The sequence below is a fragment of the Daphnia pulex genome, chromosome 5 (genome assembly GCF_021134715.1).
Source record: "Daphnia pulex isolate KAP4 chromosome 5, ASM2113471v1".
Classification (NCBI taxonomy): domain Eukaryota; kingdom Metazoa; phylum Arthropoda; class Branchiopoda; order Diplostraca; family Daphniidae; genus Daphnia; species Daphnia pulex.
Genome location: NC_060021.1, coordinates 11,870,856 through 11,890,575, shown reverse-complemented (window position 1 = coordinate 11,890,575; position 19,720 = coordinate 11,870,856). Strand labels below are relative to the sequence as shown.

The 19,720-nt window shown below is 39.9% G+C and overlaps 4 protein-coding genes and 3 long non-coding RNA genes across 13 annotated transcripts in view; 2 read left to right on the top strand and 5 right to left on the bottom strand.

Moving 5' to 3' along the window:
- Positions 1 to 4,362: 4,362 nt before the first annotated feature.
- Positions 4,363 to 5,358, bottom strand: LOC124193331. Its single transcript, XR_006874180.1, has 5 exons — positions 5,207 to 5,358; positions 4,982 to 5,128; positions 4,715 to 4,918; positions 4,493 to 4,650; positions 4,363 to 4,419 (listed from the first exon to the last, which is right to left on the bottom strand). It is a non-coding gene; the product is annotated as an uncharacterized LOC124193331 (long non-coding RNA).
- LOC124193333 lies at positions 5,355 to 6,449 on the bottom strand. 2 transcript variants are annotated; one of them, XR_006874182.1, is made up of 4 exons: positions 5,916 to 6,449; positions 5,631 to 5,720; positions 5,450 to 5,529; positions 5,355 to 5,380 (listed from the first exon to the last, which is right to left on the bottom strand). It is a non-coding gene; the product is annotated as an uncharacterized LOC124193333 (long non-coding RNA). The 2 variants fall into 2 exon arrangements; XR_006874181.1 differs by having other exon boundaries at positions 5,631 to 6,449.
- Positions 6,450 to 7,275: 826 nt separating this feature from the next.
- LOC124193329 (NFU1 iron-sulfur cluster scaffold homolog, mitochondrial-like) lies at positions 7,276 to 8,765 on the bottom strand. Of its 2 annotated transcripts, none has more exons than XM_046587098.1 (6): positions 8,425 to 8,765; positions 8,186 to 8,333; positions 7,978 to 8,109; positions 7,804 to 7,921; positions 7,507 to 7,727; positions 7,276 to 7,431 (listed from the first exon to the last, which is right to left on the bottom strand). In XM_046587098.1, the coding sequence occupies exons 1-6, from the start codon at positions 8,535 to 8,537 to the stop codon at positions 7,342 to 7,344; spliced, it is 822 nt and encodes a 273-aa protein (XP_046443054.1). In that variant the 5' UTR covers positions 8,538 to 8,765; the 3' UTR covers positions 7,276 to 7,341. The 2 variants fall into 2 exon arrangements, with proteins under 2 accessions (XP_046443054.1, XP_046443053.1); XM_046587097.1 differs by having other exon boundaries at positions 8,186 to 8,336; positions 8,425 to 8,636.
- Positions 8,766 to 8,991: 226 nt separating this feature from the next.
- Positions 8,992 to 10,164, bottom strand: LOC124193328. Of its 2 annotated transcripts, XM_046587096.1 has the most exons (4): positions 9,789 to 10,159; positions 9,511 to 9,714; positions 9,294 to 9,450; positions 8,992 to 9,246 (listed from the first exon to the last, which is right to left on the bottom strand). In XM_046587096.1, exons 1-4 carry the CDS (start codon positions 10,051 to 10,053, stop codon positions 9,201 to 9,203), a joined length of 672 nt encoding a protein of 223 aa, XP_046443052.1. In that variant the 5' UTR covers positions 10,054 to 10,159; the 3' UTR covers positions 8,992 to 9,200. The 2 variants fall into 2 exon arrangements, with proteins under 2 accessions (XP_046443052.1, XP_046443051.1); XM_046587095.1 differs by having other exon boundaries at positions 8,992 to 9,450; positions 9,789 to 10,164.
- Positions 10,165 to 10,776: 612 nt separating this feature from the next.
- Positions 10,777 to 12,063, top strand: LOC124194853 (extensin-2-like). The gene is made up of 2 exons (XM_046589234.1): positions 10,777 to 10,902; positions 10,978 to 12,063. Exons 1-2 carry the CDS (start codon positions 10,777 to 10,779, stop codon positions 12,061 to 12,063), a joined length of 1,212 nt encoding a protein of 403 aa, XP_046445190.1.
- Positions 12,064 to 12,275: 212 nt separating this feature from the next.
- LOC124193330 lies at positions 12,276 to 13,121 on the top strand. The gene is made up of 3 exons (XR_006874179.1): positions 12,276 to 12,495; positions 12,623 to 12,719; positions 12,789 to 13,121. It is a non-coding gene; the product is annotated as an uncharacterized LOC124193330 (long non-coding RNA).
- Positions 13,122 to 13,903: 782 nt separating this feature from the next.
- LOC124193321 (thyroid peroxidase-like) overlaps positions 13,904 to 19,720 on the bottom strand; it is a 47,204-nt gene continuing 41,387 nt past the window's right edge. For 3 of the 4 annotated variants that reach the window (XM_046587084.1, XM_046587083.1, XM_046587085.1), the window contains 14 exons: positions 18,642 to 18,994; positions 18,382 to 18,546; positions 18,127 to 18,318; positions 17,866 to 18,062; positions 17,581 to 17,757; positions 17,393 to 17,471; positions 17,080 to 17,231; positions 16,876 to 17,003; positions 16,669 to 16,782; positions 15,865 to 16,607; positions 15,702 to 15,786; positions 15,351 to 15,627; positions 15,052 to 15,275; positions 13,904 to 14,986 (listed from right to left, as the gene is read on the bottom strand). In XM_046587084.1, coding sequence (XP_046443040.1) covers positions 14,276 to 14,986; positions 15,052 to 15,275; positions 15,351 to 15,627; positions 15,702 to 15,786; positions 15,865 to 16,607; positions 16,669 to 16,782; positions 16,876 to 17,003; positions 17,080 to 17,231; positions 17,393 to 17,471; positions 17,581 to 17,757; positions 17,866 to 18,062; positions 18,127 to 18,318; positions 18,382 to 18,546; positions 18,642 to 18,928 — 3,531 coding nt within the window. In that variant the 5' untranslated portion in view covers positions 18,929 to 18,994 and the 3' untranslated portion in view covers positions 13,904 to 14,275. Of the gene's footprint in view, positions 14,987 to 15,051; positions 15,276 to 15,350; positions 15,628 to 15,701; positions 15,787 to 15,864; positions 16,608 to 16,668; positions 16,783 to 16,875; positions 17,004 to 17,079; positions 17,232 to 17,392; positions 17,472 to 17,580; positions 17,758 to 17,865; positions 18,063 to 18,126; positions 18,319 to 18,381; positions 18,547 to 18,641; positions 19,665 to 19,720 lie in introns of those variants that run through there. The other variant, XM_046587086.1, reaches the window with a different exon arrangement.

Here is a 19,720-nt window from a genome sequence, read left to right as displayed (position 1 = left end):
ATTCTCCAAAATCTGCGAAGATCCCGTCGAGCGTCTGCTCCTTTGTGATCGTCTTCTCTGACTGGGTACTGCGTAACACTCCAAGTCTCTGTGATTGTTCTGAAGGCTCTGTCTGTCCACCTGGACTGGTTCGACGCAAGCTAGAGTTCTGTTCCCTCGCGATCGTCTTCTCTGGTTCGGGACTGACTGATTCTCTGATTGTCTGTGATTGACCTGAAGGCTCTGCCTGTTCACCTGCTGGACTTGTTCGACGCAAGCTAGAGTTCTGTTCCCTCGCGATCGTCTTCTCTGGTTCGGGACTGACTGATTCTCTGATTGTCTGTGATTGACCTGAAGGCTCTGCCTGTTCACCTGCTGGACTTGTTCGACGCAAGCTAGAGCTCTGTTCTCTCGTGATCGTCTTCTCTGGTTCGGGACTGATTGATTCTCTGACCTGCTTTGATTGACCTGAAGGCTCTGCCTGTTCACTTTCTGGACTTGTTCCTCGGAAGCTGAAACTGCTAATAAAATTAATTTCTTCAAATTCTTCTTCGTTTTCTTGATCAATAATTCTAACTCCCGGATAGATATTTTGCGTGAGAACCTCTTGACTTGGGGAAGCTGATTTAATTTGTTCGATAGACTGATCAGCTCCGGCCTGAGTGTTTCCAATGGCCCCGGATTGAGTGATTGTACTTGTCCCAATTTGTAAACTAAGTTCAGAAACGTGTAGAGGGCTTGAATATTTCTCAGAAAATTGGCGTGTGAATTTATAAAACTTTCTAGCACGAAGTAAGACGCTTCTCCAATTTCTTGAACTACCGAGTGATAATCTCCGTCCTCGTCTACTCTTTGTATTTCCTGGCTTGGAAAATAATTTAGGAAATGTTCTTCTCTTTTTGGTACGAACGGAAGAAGTTCGTGAAGACACAGAATTTCCCCCAGAAGGAATGTCAATGTTTTCCTCCCGCAATTTATCAATACTTCCGTCAACAGCTTGATTCCCCGGACTGGTCCGCTTGCTTCCCTCAGCTCTGGCTGGGTTAGCTCTAGTTGGGATTTCGATAATTCGGTTGTTATCTCTGCTAACTTCGTCGCCGCTGATAGATCTATCAGCTCCGACTCTGTGTCCAACTCCTGAATATTCTGGAATAACCGAAGTAATTGCGTCCAGACTGCTTGACTGTTTTTTTGAAAATCTGTCTTTCTTTCCTCTAAGTTCTTCAAAGCTAAGATTAATGATGGAAGTAGATGAACTACTTTCGGATAAACTGCATTCGGCCCTAGTATTACTCCTTCTACTGCTCTTCGAATCCGAATTTCTATTTGTTCCGCTACTAATCTGTTCGATTGAATTTCGAAATGGTCTGCCATTCGTTGTTTTCTCTTTGAAATAATTTGAGAGACGACGTGTCCAATCTATTATTGGTGTAATTCGACGAGAAGATTTGGGCGTGGAAGAATCAGTGAGATAAGGCAACAAAGGGGAGGAAACGTCGTCACTACTTTTAAAAACTGTTTCTTCTTCGCGAATCCATTGTCTACGTGGGGGTGTTTTTAATAACGGATCTACTTGCTGATAACCGGAGTATGATCTAAGTTTTTTCTGGATTTCACTGTACACCCTGGTTCTTAATTCTTTATCGGTAGATCCCTGAATTTTCCGGACAGGATCCTGGATGAGCTTCGCACTTCCAGTATCGACAATATTTGCAAAACTTTCTTGACAATCAGAAACTACAGAATTTAACGGAATCGGGGAAACAGGTGGGGCATGGATCTCGACTTCAACAACGTTGTACAAGGGATTCAATACACTTATAATAGGCGTGCGTACAAGTTTAGGTCTAGCACCAAATACATCATTATTCAACATTGTGGGTGAGTTCTAAAATCGCTGCCACCATTATGTAAAGATCCATCCTCTCGGACGGAATAACTTTACAAAGAGAAGACTAAAAATAATAAAGAATAAACAACCAGAGGCGTTTTACCCACAAGCCGATGTATTGGACTAACACTAATAACTAGTAGCACAAATAATAATTAAGAATAACATACCGTTACTGAGATGAGAAATAGAAGAAATAGGAGACAGGATAAGACACTTGTTGACACAGCACTAGAACTCAACACAGAGCTCAACACTAATAATTCTCGGTACACAAGAAGGGACCGGTAACTGTTAGAAACGATTGAAGAAGGGAACTAAGATGAATCAAGACTAGAACAGGAACACAAGACGGAAGTAAATCAAGAACTAAAGACTGGAAGAGAACTAAGACTGAACTGGAACTGAAAGAGACTGAGCTGAAGCTGGCGGATCGAGAGTTCCTTATAAACCCTCGTACAAAATGCTAAATATAAATGTTTGCAAATCGAGAACAAAGGTAAGAACATTCCAGATTGGCAGCTGCAAACAAACGTGTTTGTAGCTGCAAATCTAGCTTCATAATTCTAATTAAGCTGGTTTAAGCATAATAAAATTATAATAATGGAAGAAGCAGTACATGAAGCGTATAAAATAAAAGCTTGGCTAAAATAACTATAGCGCTTGTTTCGCACATGACTATATATGGTATGCGTGAATAATATTCAAATAAAATAGTATAATAATTCAGCGCGCGCTATCTAAGCGGACGCTTCATTACATATGCAAGAAAGGCAGATTCTGAAAGAAGTTTTGTTTATTTGTTCCACTGTAGAGTATCCTTTAAAGTTAAATGAATTTGTATTTAAATCTTAGATGAGTCATCTAGTATCATGTAAATTTATTAATTTAAGTTTCCACGATAGGGATAAGATAATGTTGCCATATAATATTTGGGTTGAATATTTGAAGTGATGTGTAGCATATTTTTTAAAATTTCATATAGCATTTCCGATGATGCTGAAAATTAATTTCACTTTGGTTATAGGTTCATGTTTACGTAGCAGTGGTGTTGCTGTCCAATGTGGCGTGGTGTTGCAGCCTATGGTGGTGAAAGATATCTGCATCAAGTTGCTGTTCCTTGTGCATCCAAGGTGCTGGTTTTGTGCTACAGAACTACAGAAGTGACATCCAATATTGTGTTCAATTGCTATTTGTGTCTTTGCAGTTTAACTTTATATATTGAGAAGGAAAAAAAAAAAATAGTAATACGGGGAGGTTTATGTCAAACAAATAATAAACATGTCCAGGATGGGGGAATGAGGAGGAAGTTGGGGTGGGGTATTTGGTTATGATTTACTAAAAGAAGTGAGGTATATTTTTAATGAATATGCAGTACTTGGTGATAAAATCTGTTGTTAACCTATACCTTCCCGTCAACCCATACCTTCCCCTCTTACACATCCATTCCTTAAACCCCAAAAGCACCATGAACATCAAGTCCCACATCCACTCACTTCCATTCCTAAAACCCCACAATATCCAACATCATATTTACACAAGTGTTGTAAAACTATATTCATATTAAATAAATAAAATGTCATTGTATATAAACTGTGTAAACTATATTTGGAACACATGCAAAATAAACAATTCATTAAACAGAGCGTCCGGTTCAAGACAATTTTTTTTTGTGCGAGGCTTTTTAGAAAGCAATCCGCCACCCAATTTGACAAAAAGTGATAGTTTGTTTTCACGGAAATTGCGTCAGACGGTTAAAAAATTTCTAGTTCAAAAATCTCATGTAGAAATTAGCAACTAGTCTACTGGTGCAAATTGCAATTCTTTAAGCTTGATTAATTTAGGTGATGTGTTAAAAGCTATTGTGGGTAGCTAAAAAAATTGAACTACTCCACTTTTTCTGAATATTTTGGTTTTAGATCACTTTGTTGTTTTTAGATTTTCTTGTGATCTCTCTTCAAAATATTCTGAAAAAGCGAATTAGTTCCATTTTTTAGCTACCCACAACAGCTTTTACACATAACCGAAATTAATCAAGCTTAAAGAATCGCAATTTGCACCAGTAGACTAGATGCTAATTTCTACATGAGATTGTTGAACTAGAAATTTTTCAACCGTCTGACGCAATTTCCGTGAAAACAAACTATCACTTTTTGTCAATTTGGGTGGCGGATTGCTTGCTAAAACTCGCACATGCAGTGTCGGCGTAGATCCAGGGAGATTACCTGGAAATGGAAGAGGAGAGAAGAGTGCGAGGCAAGTTTTACTGGGGAGCGATTAGTCATACTAGGCTTCCGGGTTAGACTCATGACCCTTAGATCATAAGCCTTCCAAGTCCCCGTTCGACCAGAGCCCTCCCCTCCTCCTGGTTTCACAGCGGGCGTTGGTTAGTGGTTAGATAGGGAAACGGGGCCACAGAAAAGAAGGGAGCCCAGAAATGCACTTGTAATTTAATCTAACTATGCAATTTATCAGTCTTGGATTACAGCATTCTCTCGTTGATTTTCAGTTTCACCAATGGAGTCCATGATCAGTAGCGAAGGATTACCCTGTAAGCAGAATGAACATTTATTTGGATGTCAATAATTTTCAATAAGATTGTATAGCGACAAAAAGCAATACCTCAAATCAAGAGGGACTGTGTAAGGAGCTTAATAAGGAGATTCAAGGGTAGCAGCAATTGGGTTAGCAAACTAGGGACCTTGTTGATTTTCTTGAAAGAACATTACTTCTCAGTCATAAAGTCTGTCATGCAAATTTAGGAACCTGAAGGTTAGAACCTGTAAATAAAAAAAATATTTTAAAAATAAGTAAAAGAATAATTAAACAGTTTTAAGTACTCACGCAATATTTTTCTCGCCAAAATCATCATCTCGTCCAAGGAAATGCCATCACACATCGCGATTCGCGAACAGCCAAGAAATCTAAAGGGTAAAACTCCGTGCTATGTTGAGAGCAGGGTAGTAGAAGCCGATTGGGTAGTCGAATGATGCTGGCCGCCTAAATGATGTTCATGTAGGCCGCATCTTCTCGGTCATTACCTAAATGCTTAAATATCAAGAAACAAAATGTAAACAAAATTTAAATTCAGTGACATGACAATGAAGTTACACAGGTAACACCAATCAGCTTTCCTAAGCAATCCAGAAGATGGAATGAGTCAAGTCGACAGAACGAATGATCCGCGTTGAACGTGTGGTCATTGCCTTATTTTGGAGGGATAACCAGATGCCCCACATTTGGTCTTATAGGCAACATCTAAATAAGAAACCAAACAATCGTTAAAAGTGCTATTAGTATGACAACTTCTCTAAATTCAATGTAAACACAACTTACAATGATGATAGGCATGAACACAATATTTAACCTCTTTTTTTAGTGTTGACAAATGTGGAGATTCAAGGGTAGCAGCCAATAACGGGTTAGCATACAAGGAATCTTGTTGACTGTAAGTCCTTTTTCTTGAAAGGAAATAACTTCTCATAAATTCAGTCATGCCAATTTAGAAACCTGTAAATAAAACATAAATTCATATTAGACTGCAATTAATAAAGTTCAGTACATGACAAGTGAACTTACACATGAAACCACCAATCAGTTATCAAAGTTTCTCTAGAAGATGGAATGAGAGTCCATACTCACATACTGGGGTCGGTGATCTAGCAAGTTCAATAGAAAAGCCAATAATTAAGATTAATCCTAATGAAACATGAGAAGAATATATGTTTTAGCATGAAATAAAGCTAGCGTTGGTTTATACCTGTATCATTTTGATGACACATTCAGTAGAATACAATGAGTTTGAACAAAATAGGTGACGGTAGGCTGCACGACTTTCCCGGTTCCTCTGCTGTAAGTTGATGAAAAACATTAAGGTTATCCAACATGTACACGGAATAGACCACATCACCGACAAGTTACAGACGAAATCACTCGAGTTTACCTAATGAAGTATGAATTCATTGGTAATTTTTGAAGCTAGCTAATTTGTTGACTCATTGATTGTTGATCATTGATTGTTGACTCATCAGATGAAATGATTTACCTATGTACTATGTTACAACTTCTCAGACACGTTCTGACGAATAAGAGAAGAAAATTTCGCGTTTTGACTTTTGGGGCAAGAAAAGGGAATTTTGCATGCAGTTCTATATTGGACCGCTAGATGGCGTAGTGACGAAACTTTACGTAATATTCTCCCTCCAAATTTGTATCTCATCTTTACCAAGAAGCCACCACCGCAGCATCACCCAAAACAACAGAAATCCCCAAATGGACGTCAGTCCAACTTCTACACTGAGGAGAAGGCAGGAAGGCAGCTTGGCATGTTATGTGCCTAGTCTATGGCATCTGCTATTCCAGCACCCGGGAAACAGCGCTTAAACAGTAGATCACCAAGGTTTCACGTTTCATTTTAAAAAATTAATATTAGTTGCCTAGTTGTTCAGTTTTAAAATTAAATTAATTACACGGCATGTCGATACCGAAAAGAGCGCAACCTGGTCTCTGATGGCGCGCCAGTACCACAGATAAAGAATAAGTTGATAATCAGAATTGATTCGGCAGATGCCGCAGATCACTGAGTAGGCCTACTAATTAGACGCTTTCAAACAAAAGAACACTACGCAGCATTTTAACCGTGTAACTAAAGACAAACCTATAACTAAAGAATAATTAAAGACAATAAACAAATACACCCAGCATTTCTTTAAAGTTAAGTAGCTCTCTAAAATCGGAGGAGAAAACGTAGACGGACGATCCAGATTGCGGTCAGTGGATTGGATCCAATGACATGATTGATACCTGTCAATGAATTTTAGCTTTTATGAAAAAGAAGTTGTAAAAATTTTCCCAAGATTACAAGGGTAATTTTTTCACCTTATTTGAATATAGTCGTTAATACAGCCTTTCAATAATTTCCAATAAGCATTACATATCTGGTTTTCTTTTCTCATAATAAGCTCTCCAACAGAAAGTGTCCGAAGTGAGCATTCTCGGCTGTTTATTTTGGACGACTAGCAAGGTTGATATATGATTGAAAAAAGAATCTTAAGGCTTATAACCGGTCGACAGTTTGTTTCGCACAAGTTCTTAAAAAACTAAAAATGGAGATCCATCTCAGCGAATGTGCAATCTGTCAATTCAAAAACTACGTGCAAATAAAAAACAAGTAGCCTAATTTCGTATTAAATCAATTAAAAACCTTGTCATGAAAATATACGTCATATTCTACACAAGATTCTTCGTGTTCTAGCACCAAACGAGTTATTAGAAGAGTTCTCGAGCCAAACACGGTTAGATCTCTAGATAGTCATTAAGAAGAAAGCGGCTAAACCGATTATTGAATCCCTCTCTACCAACATTTTATGGAAATTTGGCGTATGCATAAAAAACAATACTGATAATTAACAGTGGTAGCCTAAACTATAATTTACTCCATACCTGTACATCAGCAAAGACATTTAGAAAATTCATTTGGGCAACGTATTTTCAAATTTTTCTAATTCTTCTTTTGCCTTTTTGTCGAGTTCATCTTCAAGAACTTGTTCTACTGCAATGACCTTGCATAATAGTTAAATTATGTTAAATGATTTATCATTACCATCCAAATATTTAAGAATTGATTTTTTAAATACCTCTGGTATGTAAAACTGTAGCATATTCTGAACTCCATTCTTCAGAGTAACCATTGAACTAGGGCAACTGGTGCAAGATCCCTGCAATTTTAAATAAACAATGCCATCTTTAAAGCCTTTAAAAACAAGATCTCCTCCATCTTCTTGAACAGTGGGCCGGATTCGGCTGTCTAATAACTCTTTGATCATCAGTACGGTATCGTTATCTTCTTCGTTTCCATCTATTAAAAATTAAAGTGCAAAGTGCTTAAAATTATTATTTAAAACTTTTTGTTTTGGATTTGTAGTTTATAGTACCTGCACTATCAGGTTGATTGGTTCCTTCATTTACTACTGGAAGTCCACTAGTGAAGAAATCCATTATAGTAGCAAAAACTTCGGCTTTTATAGTTTTCCAATCAGTTTCTTCATCAATCTTAAGATTATAATGATAAATTAACAGAAACCCATTAATTTAACAGACAAATTTACTTTTGTGATTGTGATGAAATCTGGACCAAGGAATACTGATTTGACACCTTCAATGCGAAACAGAAGCTTAGCTAAGGGCGAGCACTGGGCTGAAGATAGAGTAGGGAAATCCATCGTTTCAGATTCAAGAACCTAGTAATGAATAGAACTTACGTAAATAATAAGAAAACTTCTTAGCAAAATCAAATACTACAGAAATTAAAACTACCTGAACTCCGGGAAGGAATTTCAAACTGTTGGGATTTGGAGTGTCTTGGGTCTGAACAAACATACGACACTGTGAACTTGTGTGCAATCGTTGTATGCTTGAAAATGTGACAGCAGAAATTTTTAGGGTAGCCTGATTTTCCTGAAATCTACTTTCAACCAAAATAAAAAATATTACACAACATTATTATGATTTGACATAGGCTCTCGAGCAATAATGAAAATAACTGCTACACTTACGGATTAACACGCATCAAAACACTAGAGTAAACAGGGTTAACATTTCTTGAGATTTTGCTTCCTGATCTACAAGTTAAACCAAAAAGACTGATAATTTTTCCCCTATAAGCCATTTTCCCTTTATTAGCCTGAAATACTAGAAATTGAAGAACGATAACTAACAAACGGCTCTGCTTTCAACCTGCAACGTTTTGTTATGTTTTCATAATTGCGTCTGCTAAAGCGCGTTGTTGCCAAATGTTTACAATCGAACTATAAGTTTCCAGTTTTCCACACATTTAGAATTTAGGTTTAGACCATGGTTGTTGATATAATGGTTCCCACTGTCTGTGTTATAAGGTCCCATAAGGCAGCTGATTTTTTTGTGATCTTTGGTTACTGCGACAGCCCCGCGACCTGGTGTTGGAAGGCTGGAAGCTTACACTGAAACAACACAGAAATTTTCTAAGTCCCTCGTAAACAAATCAGAGCTATGCGTACTTTGCGGCTTTGCGCATCCGTTAAACAGATTGATTGACGATTTTCTAATTAAGATTAATTTCAGATGATAACAATAGATTTCATTGGTTCAATTTATAACTTGTAATGTGTATTAACATACATACAATTTACATTTAGAAAAAAAAAATTAAGCAAGTTTTGCCATCTTGAAATTTTGTCGCACGTTACTATCAACTTCTGCCAAATTACGTTCTTGAAAACGCTTTGATTCAAAATGATATCTAACTTGTACGAATTCCATTATTAAATAAGGATACGAGTCAGCACGGTGTGTGTCACAAAAAAAAGGACAAAGATTGAGTACTTTGATTTTTGACATACAAATTTCGTAACTATCTCTCACTAAATAATGACTGAATTGAGATTCAGATTCAGATTGTAGTTCTTTTTCAGGTGGAATGTGTAGGAGTGTTTCAGTAGTAGGTTCCTGGAACATGTCTTCTGTTGTTACACATGGTAATGCCACAGGTTCAGCTGCTTCCATATCATTTACTTTTCCTTTTTCAGCGTCAAGTTGGTGTATAGCTGTAACATAACATGTCATGTTTTTAAAAAATATCTTATTACACTTAGTTTTTAATTTACCTATGCTATTTGACGTTGACTTCTTTGCATGTGATGGGATCAATACATTGGTGTTGTTATTCGACAAAAATGATTGATTGTCCAACTGCAGCTTAGGATTAGCAGCTTTAGACTTTGCTGTTATATTTCGATATGGTGACTTAAACCTATCACTGTGAACATACTTCTTTGCAGCAGGTCTTTCGAGTACGCTGACATCATTTCCTGTTAGAAACATACAGAATTAGCAGTATTAGTATAACTTAACATTGTCATGGATAATTAAAATTTGAGAATACCTAGCAATTTACTGGGCCGAGCACCTGATTTTAATTTCCATTTCGGATAACTGTAAAACACGCCTTGAATTTCTCTCCCTTTGAGTATGTCGTTCTCTTCAAAATGAATACTGCAAATTCTGGACTGGCAAGTGAGTCCTGGCTTTTTAATAATTTCCTGCCAGGAATTTAGACACAACTTCGGTGGATGGAAAAACGCAAGACTTTCATTTTCTTTGTTATAAGAAGATTTACAATTAAAAACGAAACATGGTTTGCGTGTCATTTTACATTAATCTGCATTTCCGCCATTAAAACGTGAATTCTTCGTTTCTGCAGTAAGCCATTCAGTTAGAGATTGTGTGGGCAGATGGCAGCACTTTCGTAGTAACCATGCCCTGAGGAAAGATCGTTGACGGAGAACTTTCAATTTTTTTCTTATGGGACCTTATAACACAGACAGTGGGAACCATTATATCTACAACCATGGTTTAGACAAATGCCCTCAAAAAAAAGGATTGGAATAATTCAAAATTAATTCAATCTAAGGGAATTGTACGAATGTGTCAATTTTCAATCAACTGAAAAATTGTATCCTGAGAAACTGTTAAAAATGTTGAAATTTTAACGCGCCATTTCAGGATCATCTGTTTTGGGGGAGTAATTAGGTTTTGCATCAAAGAGGGTGAGCACAGGTATATAAACATCAGAAATGTGTGAAAACCCTTAGTTGAGTTTCTTTCAACCTCGGTACTGTTTATAAATTAAATCGCCATGGGTAAGTTATTATTATTATTTAATATTGTGGTGAATTCAAACAAACCATCGCGTAGTCCATTGTTTACATTCTTTGCCTTATTCAATCCCGTCTGCTTATTTATTTTTATTAATTCTGTAATTAAGAACTTCTTGGTCTTTTGAAACTTTAGTACTTAAACAATAGTTATGTTTACTGTTTGAAACACCTTAGGACGATTTGTATTCATTCTTTCACTTGTTTGTTCTGCTAATGACTAGCGTTGTTGATGTCTCCTGTGGCGTCGTCAAACCTGGATACGGGATCGGAGTGGCGTCATATTCAAAACCTTCTTCTACTTACGGCGAGAGCTACACGACAACCAACACGCCTTATCAGGTACGTCACTGTAGATGTGAAGTTTTAAAAAGAGTCATATGTATACCCAGATTTTTGTTTTTTTGTTATTTACAGAAATACGAAACGACTACTGTCAAGTCGAATTCGTACTACTCCACGCCGGCTCCTTCGTACTACCCGTCAACGACTTGTCGTTATTTTGCGCCGTCTTATTCCATTGCTGGCTACAAAACTGAGGCTCCAACTTACTACTCGACGACAGCTTCTTACTTCTCTGCTCCGTCTTACGCCTCTCCTAGCTACAAAGCTGAAGCCCAATCCCATTACGCAACAACGGCTACTTATTATACTTCAACAGCTGACACCACTCCTGGCTACTATACCACAGCTGGTTATCACTACGAGAGTGCTGCCTATTTCGCTTACACAACAGCTGCTCCTCACTACGATGTTGCATCAACTTATGGAGCTGAATCCGACCATCACGAGTACAAGCCCCTCACAAAGAGTTCTTCTTATTCTGCGCCAGATTATACCACTGATGGCTACCGGTACGAAGAGCATGGTTACCATACCACTACTTCTAGCTACGCATATGGACCTGCTCCCTTCACCACAGGGGCTCCTTACCAAGCTGCAGCGAGCCACTATTTCCCCAGCGATCACTATAGCCCATACGACCTGGAATCTACTCCCGGTACCTATGAAGAATCTTCTTCCCGCGACAATGCCGGCGATTTACCCGAGGAAACTGATTCATACTACTCAGCTGCTACGCCGTCCTACCAGCAGGACTCTTTTGAATATGACGCCAACAAAGTTGCGCGTTACCTGCAAGAGAGTCCAACTTACTACACCACAGCAGCTCCTTCCTACTACACCACCAAATATGCCAGTTCAGTCTTCCAGTCTCCGCATTATGAAGAGGAACATCCAAACTACTACGCTCCCGCCTACACAACTGGCAAGCCAATCTATTACACCACAACCCCGTGTTTTAGGTACTACGTTGCCCCGGTTCCTAACTACTACAGCCAACCGACTACTAGATACTACTACGAGAATCCTCCCTACCCCAGCAGCAAACCAGCTTCGAGCAACGGTTACCAGCCTCGGCAGTCTTTTCTTACCTATAGCTCATACCCATCATATCAGATGAATTATCAAATGGCGCCAACTTATTACAGATATGTTTACTAGTGTCGAACTTTGAGTTAAACAAAAACATGTTGTTTAGATGAAACTTCTATTTCTATCCATCACATGTATGCGTGCCCAGTTTCAACAGAGTTATTTATCAATTCAGCCGGTTAGTGTTTATTATATAATTCAATCTTACCAACATTTATTTTAGCTTAATTTTAAAAAAAAAAGCTGCAGAAATCGGATAAAGTGATGCGTTACTTATTCTTCACATACGGCCACATACAGACTTCACAGCTGGTGCACTCGACTGCAGCTGTGTCGAGTGTTTGCAGACTTGTCCTACATAAAGCAATAGTTGCAGCACTTCTCACTAGTGTCATTTTTTTAGAAATAAAAACGGTTCAAGACTAAACAAGAGCGAGAGGTAGGACAATCATAGCTGGTTGGTAAGCTGAATCACGCGTCAACATGTTCCAACTTAAGACGGTAAGAAAAATGTTATTTCCCACTTCGTATTTTATGAAGTATAATATTAATGTTACGTTATTGTTAGTCCATTTCTCACCGTTTTTCAAAAAAATTTACAATTGCACATACTTACACATCACCTTAGGTGCTGCTAATCGCTAGCATAAGCGCAGTTTTACTAATATCAACTACTTTTGGTGAGGAAATCAACACCGACAGAATGTTCTACAAGACCAACAACGGTAAATAGTAGTTTGTTTGTTTTTCAACTGAATTAAAGCGTTAATTTCCTCATCCCTTACTGTATGTAGTTCCATGCACTCCAAACACTACTGTTACCATGTTAGGACCATACCCTTCAGTAAACTGCACAGCGTCACCCTATGTTTGGTGTAAGCGATATCTAGGTATTTGGCATACTGCTGGTTTCTTCTGTACCTCATTTGTATAATTGCGAAACTGTACCTGTAATTTCTACATGTTACGACAAAATTATCAGCAGTTTGCAAATTTCCAGTATACCCTCCAGCTCGCTTTGTTTCCATACATCCAAGTTAAAATCTGACGCAAATCACCATCCTATCAGCTATGTCACTCCGTGGCAGTTTGTCAATATTTTAATACACACACGCTTGTTGATTGAATATTACTGAGATCAATTTTAATAACTAAACAAATCGCTACACTTTGCTGAATGTAAGTTTCTGAAAACGCTATACGACCAATTCTAATACTTTCTAAAATTTTTCAAAATATACAAGATTGAGTGATTTTACCCCAAAAAATTTACTTTGAACATGATTTTTGAAATTTAATAAATCAGGTAACATATCTTTCTAGAATTTAATAAGAACGCGTGTTATCAAATTATAATGTTAAGGAAAAAACATGTTAAATTGAAAAAAGTTCTTTTACAAATAATAAAAATATGTGACACCCCCATATCAATAATGCATAAATACCTTTACTAATTCATCGAAAGAATTTGAGACGGTCAAATAACTTGGATTCACTTTACGGGATTGATGCGCACGTTTAGACGAAGCCTTCTTAATTTCACGAATGAGCCTGTGTGATAAATAAATAAAATAAACAGCATGATGATGTCGAGACAGTCGTTTGAGACCTGTGACATTATAACAAAAACAAATTTTAAAACAGCTTAGATTATGAAAATAACCTCAAATTGAAATGGGAATGTGGTTTGGATTTTTGGATTGGATGTGGGATTGAAGTTTAAACCTTTTTCTTTTCGTTAAAAGAACTCTGTGTATGTTTGGTATATCAAAATTTCAAAAAATTCATCATTTAAGCTGTTACAAGAAAGAATGGAACATGTTTTGGTCAAGTCAAGACTCAAAGAGTATCGAATATAGACGCTCATCACGGGACCCCGAATCCCTAAAATGTTTGGCGTTGAAAGTTCTTCCTGTATGATTGAATGTTATTGTCATGCGATCAATATATATTCATCAACGATAAAAATTAAGTATAAAAGTCGAACATAATTATTAAAAAATCACGAGCCTTTGTCTTTACTCAAAACGATTCTTGTAGATATACCGAAATATTTAATTCATGTAGCCCAAGCTCTTTGAGTATATAGTGCACAGCTACGGAACCTGACCAAACCCAATCAGAGTTAGTAGAAGATGGAAAAATCGTATGCGCGAGCTGATGAAGAGACGCAGACGTTTATAATATAAAATTGATAGACTATAGAGTATATTACTGAAGAATGATATGATTAATGTAGCAGGGCTGATGACTGAAGACTGCCGAAAGGTCATGATTTAAGTTAACTAGCATCAGCAGTCGATGGTGAATCACCCTCAAGAGCAGATGACCTGGGAGTGGAAGCGTTGGAGAGGATGTCATCCAATGTTTTGTGAGCCGGATCGTCAACATCAGGAAACAATTTTCGTGTCGCCTCGATCTGCTCGTGCAAAACCTTGTAGGAATCTTCCAGGTTTTTCATGGCTTCGACCGCCTTCTGCATGTCTGCTTCGATTTTTTCATGTTGGGCGGCTCGTTTCTCTTCCGCATGGATGACTTGATCGACAACCTCGGCGCTCTTATTATTTTGCGTTGCTGCGTAAGATTCAACGTGGTCGACTATGAACTCGGGTAAGAAAATGTCCAATCGTGACGGTTTCGAATAGTTGGATAGGTCGAGGGGCACTAGCGAAGAATCTGCCAGCTCCTCATCGGCATTCTTATTCTTTTCCTTATTATCAGCTCGTTTAGTGCGACCATTACGACTGCGACTCCGATAACTGCCCACTTTCCTATCGGTGGTGACTGATGGCTTTTTCAGGTTGTTAGTCGTGGAACTGGAAATGGTACGAGCGTTGGCAGTGCCCACATTGTTGAGAAGGTTGGGTGAATCTGCATCAAAGTGATCGTCTTCTTTCACTTGATTGGCTCCTACAGGTAATTGGTTGCTGGTTTTGATCAAATGTTCGGCTAGGTTGACAAAGTCTTGCAAATCGAATTTGCCGTATGGTCCCTAATCCATTTCAACATTTCATTCAGATTGCCTTTGTAAATTTTAGAAATAGGAATCAATAGTACCTCGATAGGAACAAACTTGTTGATGGCGAATTTGTCCTTGTAATTGAGTGGGCCGTGCATTGCCGTTTCGACGACTTCGTCCATGTCTGTACGATACTCGGCAGCCTGTTTGGGCGCATAAGGAGCGTAATCGCCGAAAAAGTCGCTCGAATTGGCCGTCCTTTTGTAAAGATTGTTGGGCACGTGAGTGAGGATGTTGTACAGACCGTTCAGTCCCGGGAAACCTGCCAAACCCCCAAAACAATGAAAAGTTGAACAATGCCATTAGCCGATTAACATTTGTTGTGAACACGATATACCGGCTCCAATGAGATGCGCGTTGAGGTTGTCGATGTATTCTTGGCTGAGGACGACAGGACGGCGAGTCGGAGTCGGCTTCACTTTACCGGAATGCGGATGCAGCGGCGAACGATGAGGACCGGTAAACTGGCCGGCGTAGACGCCACTGCCCAAAGCTTCTCTCAGCATGTGAATAGCCACTTGATTGACTGTTATCCCGTCCTTGTTTGGATTACCCGAACCGGTGTGAGCAGCTTGATGGCCGTGGGGTATGGGTTGGACTAGAGTCGGTGTTTTCTATTTGACAATCAGAACAAACAGTTAGTTAAGAATAATTTGTAACATTTTAAAAACGAAAAGAATTTTATTACCGGTACGTGCGAGTTGTGAGGATCGGCCCATTTGGTCAGATCAACATACGGGATGATGGAAGATTTGCAACTGACTCGGGGATTGCTGAGAAATGGAAAACATGTAGTCAGTATAAACCAGTCAAATCAATCAGGAATTAGATTTTAATAATATTAAACTCACATTTCGTGGTCAGGCAACACGAGTGGGTAGGTCTGGATGGTCTGGATCAGATCGGTATTGTCGCAAAGTACGCGAGCCAAACGTGTTTTGCGGATCTCTTCCAATTGCTGCGGAGTGAAAGACGACGGCTGGTTGTCCAGTTCGTACCAGAAGCGGTCGCCAACGCGAACGCTGCTGAATTGCGTGGCAATGACACAAGCAAAGGTGGGACCTAGAAGACTGCCCGGCAAAGCCCGTTCCGACACACCACCGGACCACAGGTCGATGTCGTGCGGAGTTCTCAGAGTGGCGGCGTAGCGATAAACTGTGTCGTTGCTCATCGAGCCGAGAAGGTCTTCCCAGGTGTGGACGGGCGATAAGCCGCAAAATTTGCGGAATTCCGTGTAGCCGGGCAATCCCACTTCGCGATTGCGTTGAAGATTGAAGGCCGTCAGGTCGACACCATGTCGCTCTCCCGGTTTGCGGAACAGCAGGGTGGTGACTTGAGCCGTAATGAAATTGTCGAAGGCTAAAGCGGGCTGGTTCGTCATTCCAATGTAGTACTCGTCCAGCACGCCAGGCTCGTAGAGCTGATAGGGTTGACGGATCAGGTCCGCTAGCGGAGTATGCGTGACGTAGCGATGGGCTTTGCTCCATCGTTCGACATTAGTCGGCAGAATAGTGTGGCCGAAACGGAAAGCTGCTGCGGCGAATGAGGCCATGATGCCCGGATTGACCGTTGGGTCGTATCCGTTCCAGTAACCCTAAAATGATGAGAAATTCATCAAAATCAATGGCCCATTCTTTGCTGGTAAATGGTAATACCTCTTTCTGGAGTAGGAGACCAAACTTGGCAATCATGTCTTTGCCCAGCACGACGGGCAAGAATTCGTTGTAGGTAATGTGCTGGATCATGGCGATGACAATATTTCTCGCTTCCTATTGATCCACATTTTGTTGAAAACGGGATTATTAAATGAGACCTAGTTTTATCGATCACGACGTTCTAATATTTGAAAAAGAATCGCTGACCTGGAAAAGGATTTCGTCGTCCCAATGAGGATTGATGTGATGCAATTCGGTGGCGATTCGATTGTGTTCACGTGCCCACAAGGTGTGCATGCACGTTAGAATGAGCTGTTCGTTGACTCGGATTTCGCCTGCATAGACATTGGTGTCAGCGAGTTAAAGGAATTGTTATGTATAAAAGCAACTGATTTTCTATGATGATATTACCGCCGTCGAAACAAAACTTGTTGCCATTTTCGGCTCGATGAGTACAACCCTCATCGGGTATGTCCGTCTTGGCTGGAAGGAGATCCATCAGCCCATAAGGTCTCAAGACCGGATTCATTCTTAATTGTCCACCATAACCGGAACGTAGTGACCTACGACCATCAAAGATATTTATCATTAAGTTATCTGAGCTTAAAATCTACTCAAAAATATTTAAAAAAAGACGTGACAAAGGGAAAGAAAAAGCGGTAAATGAAGGTGGGCGAATATAGAGAGAACAATCAATCAAAAGTGAAAGATGATTTGGTTATACCTGGCGAACGATTCTCTGACGCCGTAAACAGTGTTGGCGTCGATCGTCGCAGTTAGCAGATTGAATTGAGTCCTAGAACCTTTTGAACGAGACAGCAACAAATAAAGTGAAAACAATTGCGTTAACTAGACAAGCTACTGGCTGACGATGATGAAATTGGAAAGTTACTTTATGACTATTAAACCTACCTAATCGGCAACCGTGACGAACGCCGGGGAATCCGCGAACGAAATCGATGCAGCGCACACCGAATCGGCTGAAGAATTCGTCGTTGGCCGGCACGTCGATGTTGAAACAGTATTTGTTGGGCGGGGAACCCAGAGGCGGTCGGCAACATTCTTCGAATTCATTGCGATCCAGCGGATCTGTTGTTATTCACATCAAAAAGAACGCCATTAGCACACAACGCAGCCAAAATAAAGATCAAATAAAATTCAAAAAAGGAGAAAAAGGAAATTGTTATTTCAACGGACTCAGCATGGTGCCCGTCAGGGTAAAGTCGTGATCCATAAACTGTCCCCAAGAGACCACTAAAGTTGTGGCGGCGTGATCGTTGAGAGTTTCCTCGATATGCACGAGTGACGTGACTGAGCGGGCGCCGGGCAACGGCAGGCCACCGTAGCCAATGCGCGGCTCCGAGATGCCGTCGCTGTAAGCTGGCGGCAGTAATCTTTTTTCAAAAGACCAGCATGATTTACACTCACAGAATCAATTGAACGTAGATTCTTTTTTACCTGGTAAATGCAGTGAGCCGGGCACCCCATGTGGGGTTTTGGAGGTTATTGCACAAGCCGTCGAATCGCCGGTACTTGCCGGGCGTGCAGTGCAGTGGCGACATGAAATCGGGGCAGTACTTGAGCAGGTTCGTCTTGTGGGTGTCCAAAAGCGGAAGTTGGTTTTCAATCTCGTGCGGTGTCAGGCCGTACCTTGGTGGCGAAAAATTTGGTTTACCGGTTTATAAGTTTATTGTTGTGTGGGTTTTATTATACCTTCTGGCAAGGATGCGAGATGTTTCTAGAAAGACTTCGCCGACCGTAGCCAACTGCTCCGGCATCCATTCTTCTTCCGGCGTTTCGATGCGCAGGTAATGCAGAGCTTGGGCCAGAGCGTGATCGACAGCCGCATAGGTGATGCAATTTTCTCCATAGCCAGAACTGCGTTTTGATTTGTTTTGATCACGAGATGATTGAAAATGGATCATTTTTAAAAAAAAAGGTAATTGATTAGAATGAGCAGTAGGATTAATTACCCCACACCAAAGAAGATGGATTGTGTGTGATCGTAAAGGCTGGAACGGCTAAGCACCAGAGCGCAAGCATCTTTTCCTGCATTGTAATCCGCCGTGAGAGCCGGAAGCGGTGCATCCAGTCGGCCGTAGTCTAGTCCAAGTCCAAGCGACGGTTGAAATCCACCCGACGGATGTAAAACGGCTGTCTGCACTACCGGAGTGGACGGGGCGAATAGTAGCAAAGTCCACAATATAGGCGCCAGCACCATAATCAGCATAGCACACATTTTCGACGTCGTCGTCGTCATTTTCTGAATTGTTATAAATTCTTCTTGAAGTCAGCAGGATGTGGCGGATGTGTTGAAACCAGTTCACTGTCAAAATGAATCAAAAAGGGAATCGATAAACAATTCAAAAAGGATCGACCAATAATGTTGTTGTTGCAAATCGAGTCGGTTAGAGAATTGGTTTGTGTGGTCGACGGCTGGCAGTATTTATACCAAAATAGTTTTATCTCTAGTCTCTAGCAGTAATAAAGCAATTAGAGGCGTGCTTGGGAGGGTGTGAACAATTTTGAAAACAAAAAATCGGATAAAACACAAACAAATAACGAAAACTCGAATCAAAAAATTCGATAACAGTGGAAAATGGGTGGAGCCAATACAGCGGGACCGGAGGTAGGCTATACTACAGTCTCCGAATACTACAGATCCTGTGGAATATTACACTTCTCTCACGCACTGAGGGCAACAAAGCGCGTTTATACCAAGCGAACAATAACGGGCACTATATACACGAGACGATTCGTGACACCCGATCAAGCTTGGGCCAAATGTAATATCAAGCTTTGTGTTATAGATATACCGTAGTGTAACACACAGTTAATAACAATGAAAATAGATAGTAACGACATGCTATAGAAAATCAGGGCAGTAGGCTATCAAATTAAGCGTCGGGTTCACTTTGAAAATCTATACGCCGCGAATTCATCAAAAAAACTTTCTCCCGAACGGACGATCGAGAGATCTATATCCATCCCGTGTTTGGGTCTATATTAATCAAGAATTGATTGCCATGAAATTGAAGAGTGTGTTTTACGA

Coding starts and splice junctions, on each gene's coding strand:
- LOC124193328 (XM_046587095.1), bottom strand. CDS start 10,053: ATGACACGCAAACCATGTTTCGTTTTTAATTGTAAATCTTCTTATAAC. Junction 9,715..9,788: donor TCGGCCCAGTAAATTGCTAG/GTATTCTCAAAT, acceptor TGTTTCTAACAG/GAAATGATGTCAGCGTACTC. Junction 9,451..9,510: donor GTCAACGTCAAATAGCATAG/GTAAATTAAAAA, acceptor GTTATGTTACAG/CTATACACCAACTTGACGCT.
- LOC124194853 (XM_046589234.1), top strand. CDS start 10,777: ATGACTAGCGTTGTTGATGTCTCCTGTGGCGTCGTCAAACCTGGATAC. Junction 10,903..10,977: donor CAACCAACACGCCTTATCAG/GTACGTCACTGT, acceptor TGTTATTTACAG/AAATACGAAACGACTACTGT.
- LOC124193329 (XM_046587097.1), bottom strand. CDS start 8,537: ATGGCTTATAGGGGAAAAATTATCAGTCTTTTTGGTTTAACTTGTAGA. Junction 8,337..8,424: donor GTTTTGATGCGTGTTAATCC/GTAAGTGTAGCA, acceptor TTTGGTTGAAAG/TAGATTTCAGGAAAATCAGG. Junction 7,922..7,977: donor ATTTCATCACAATCACAAAA/GTAAATTTGTCT, acceptor TATAATCTTAAG/ATTGATGAAGAAACTGATTG.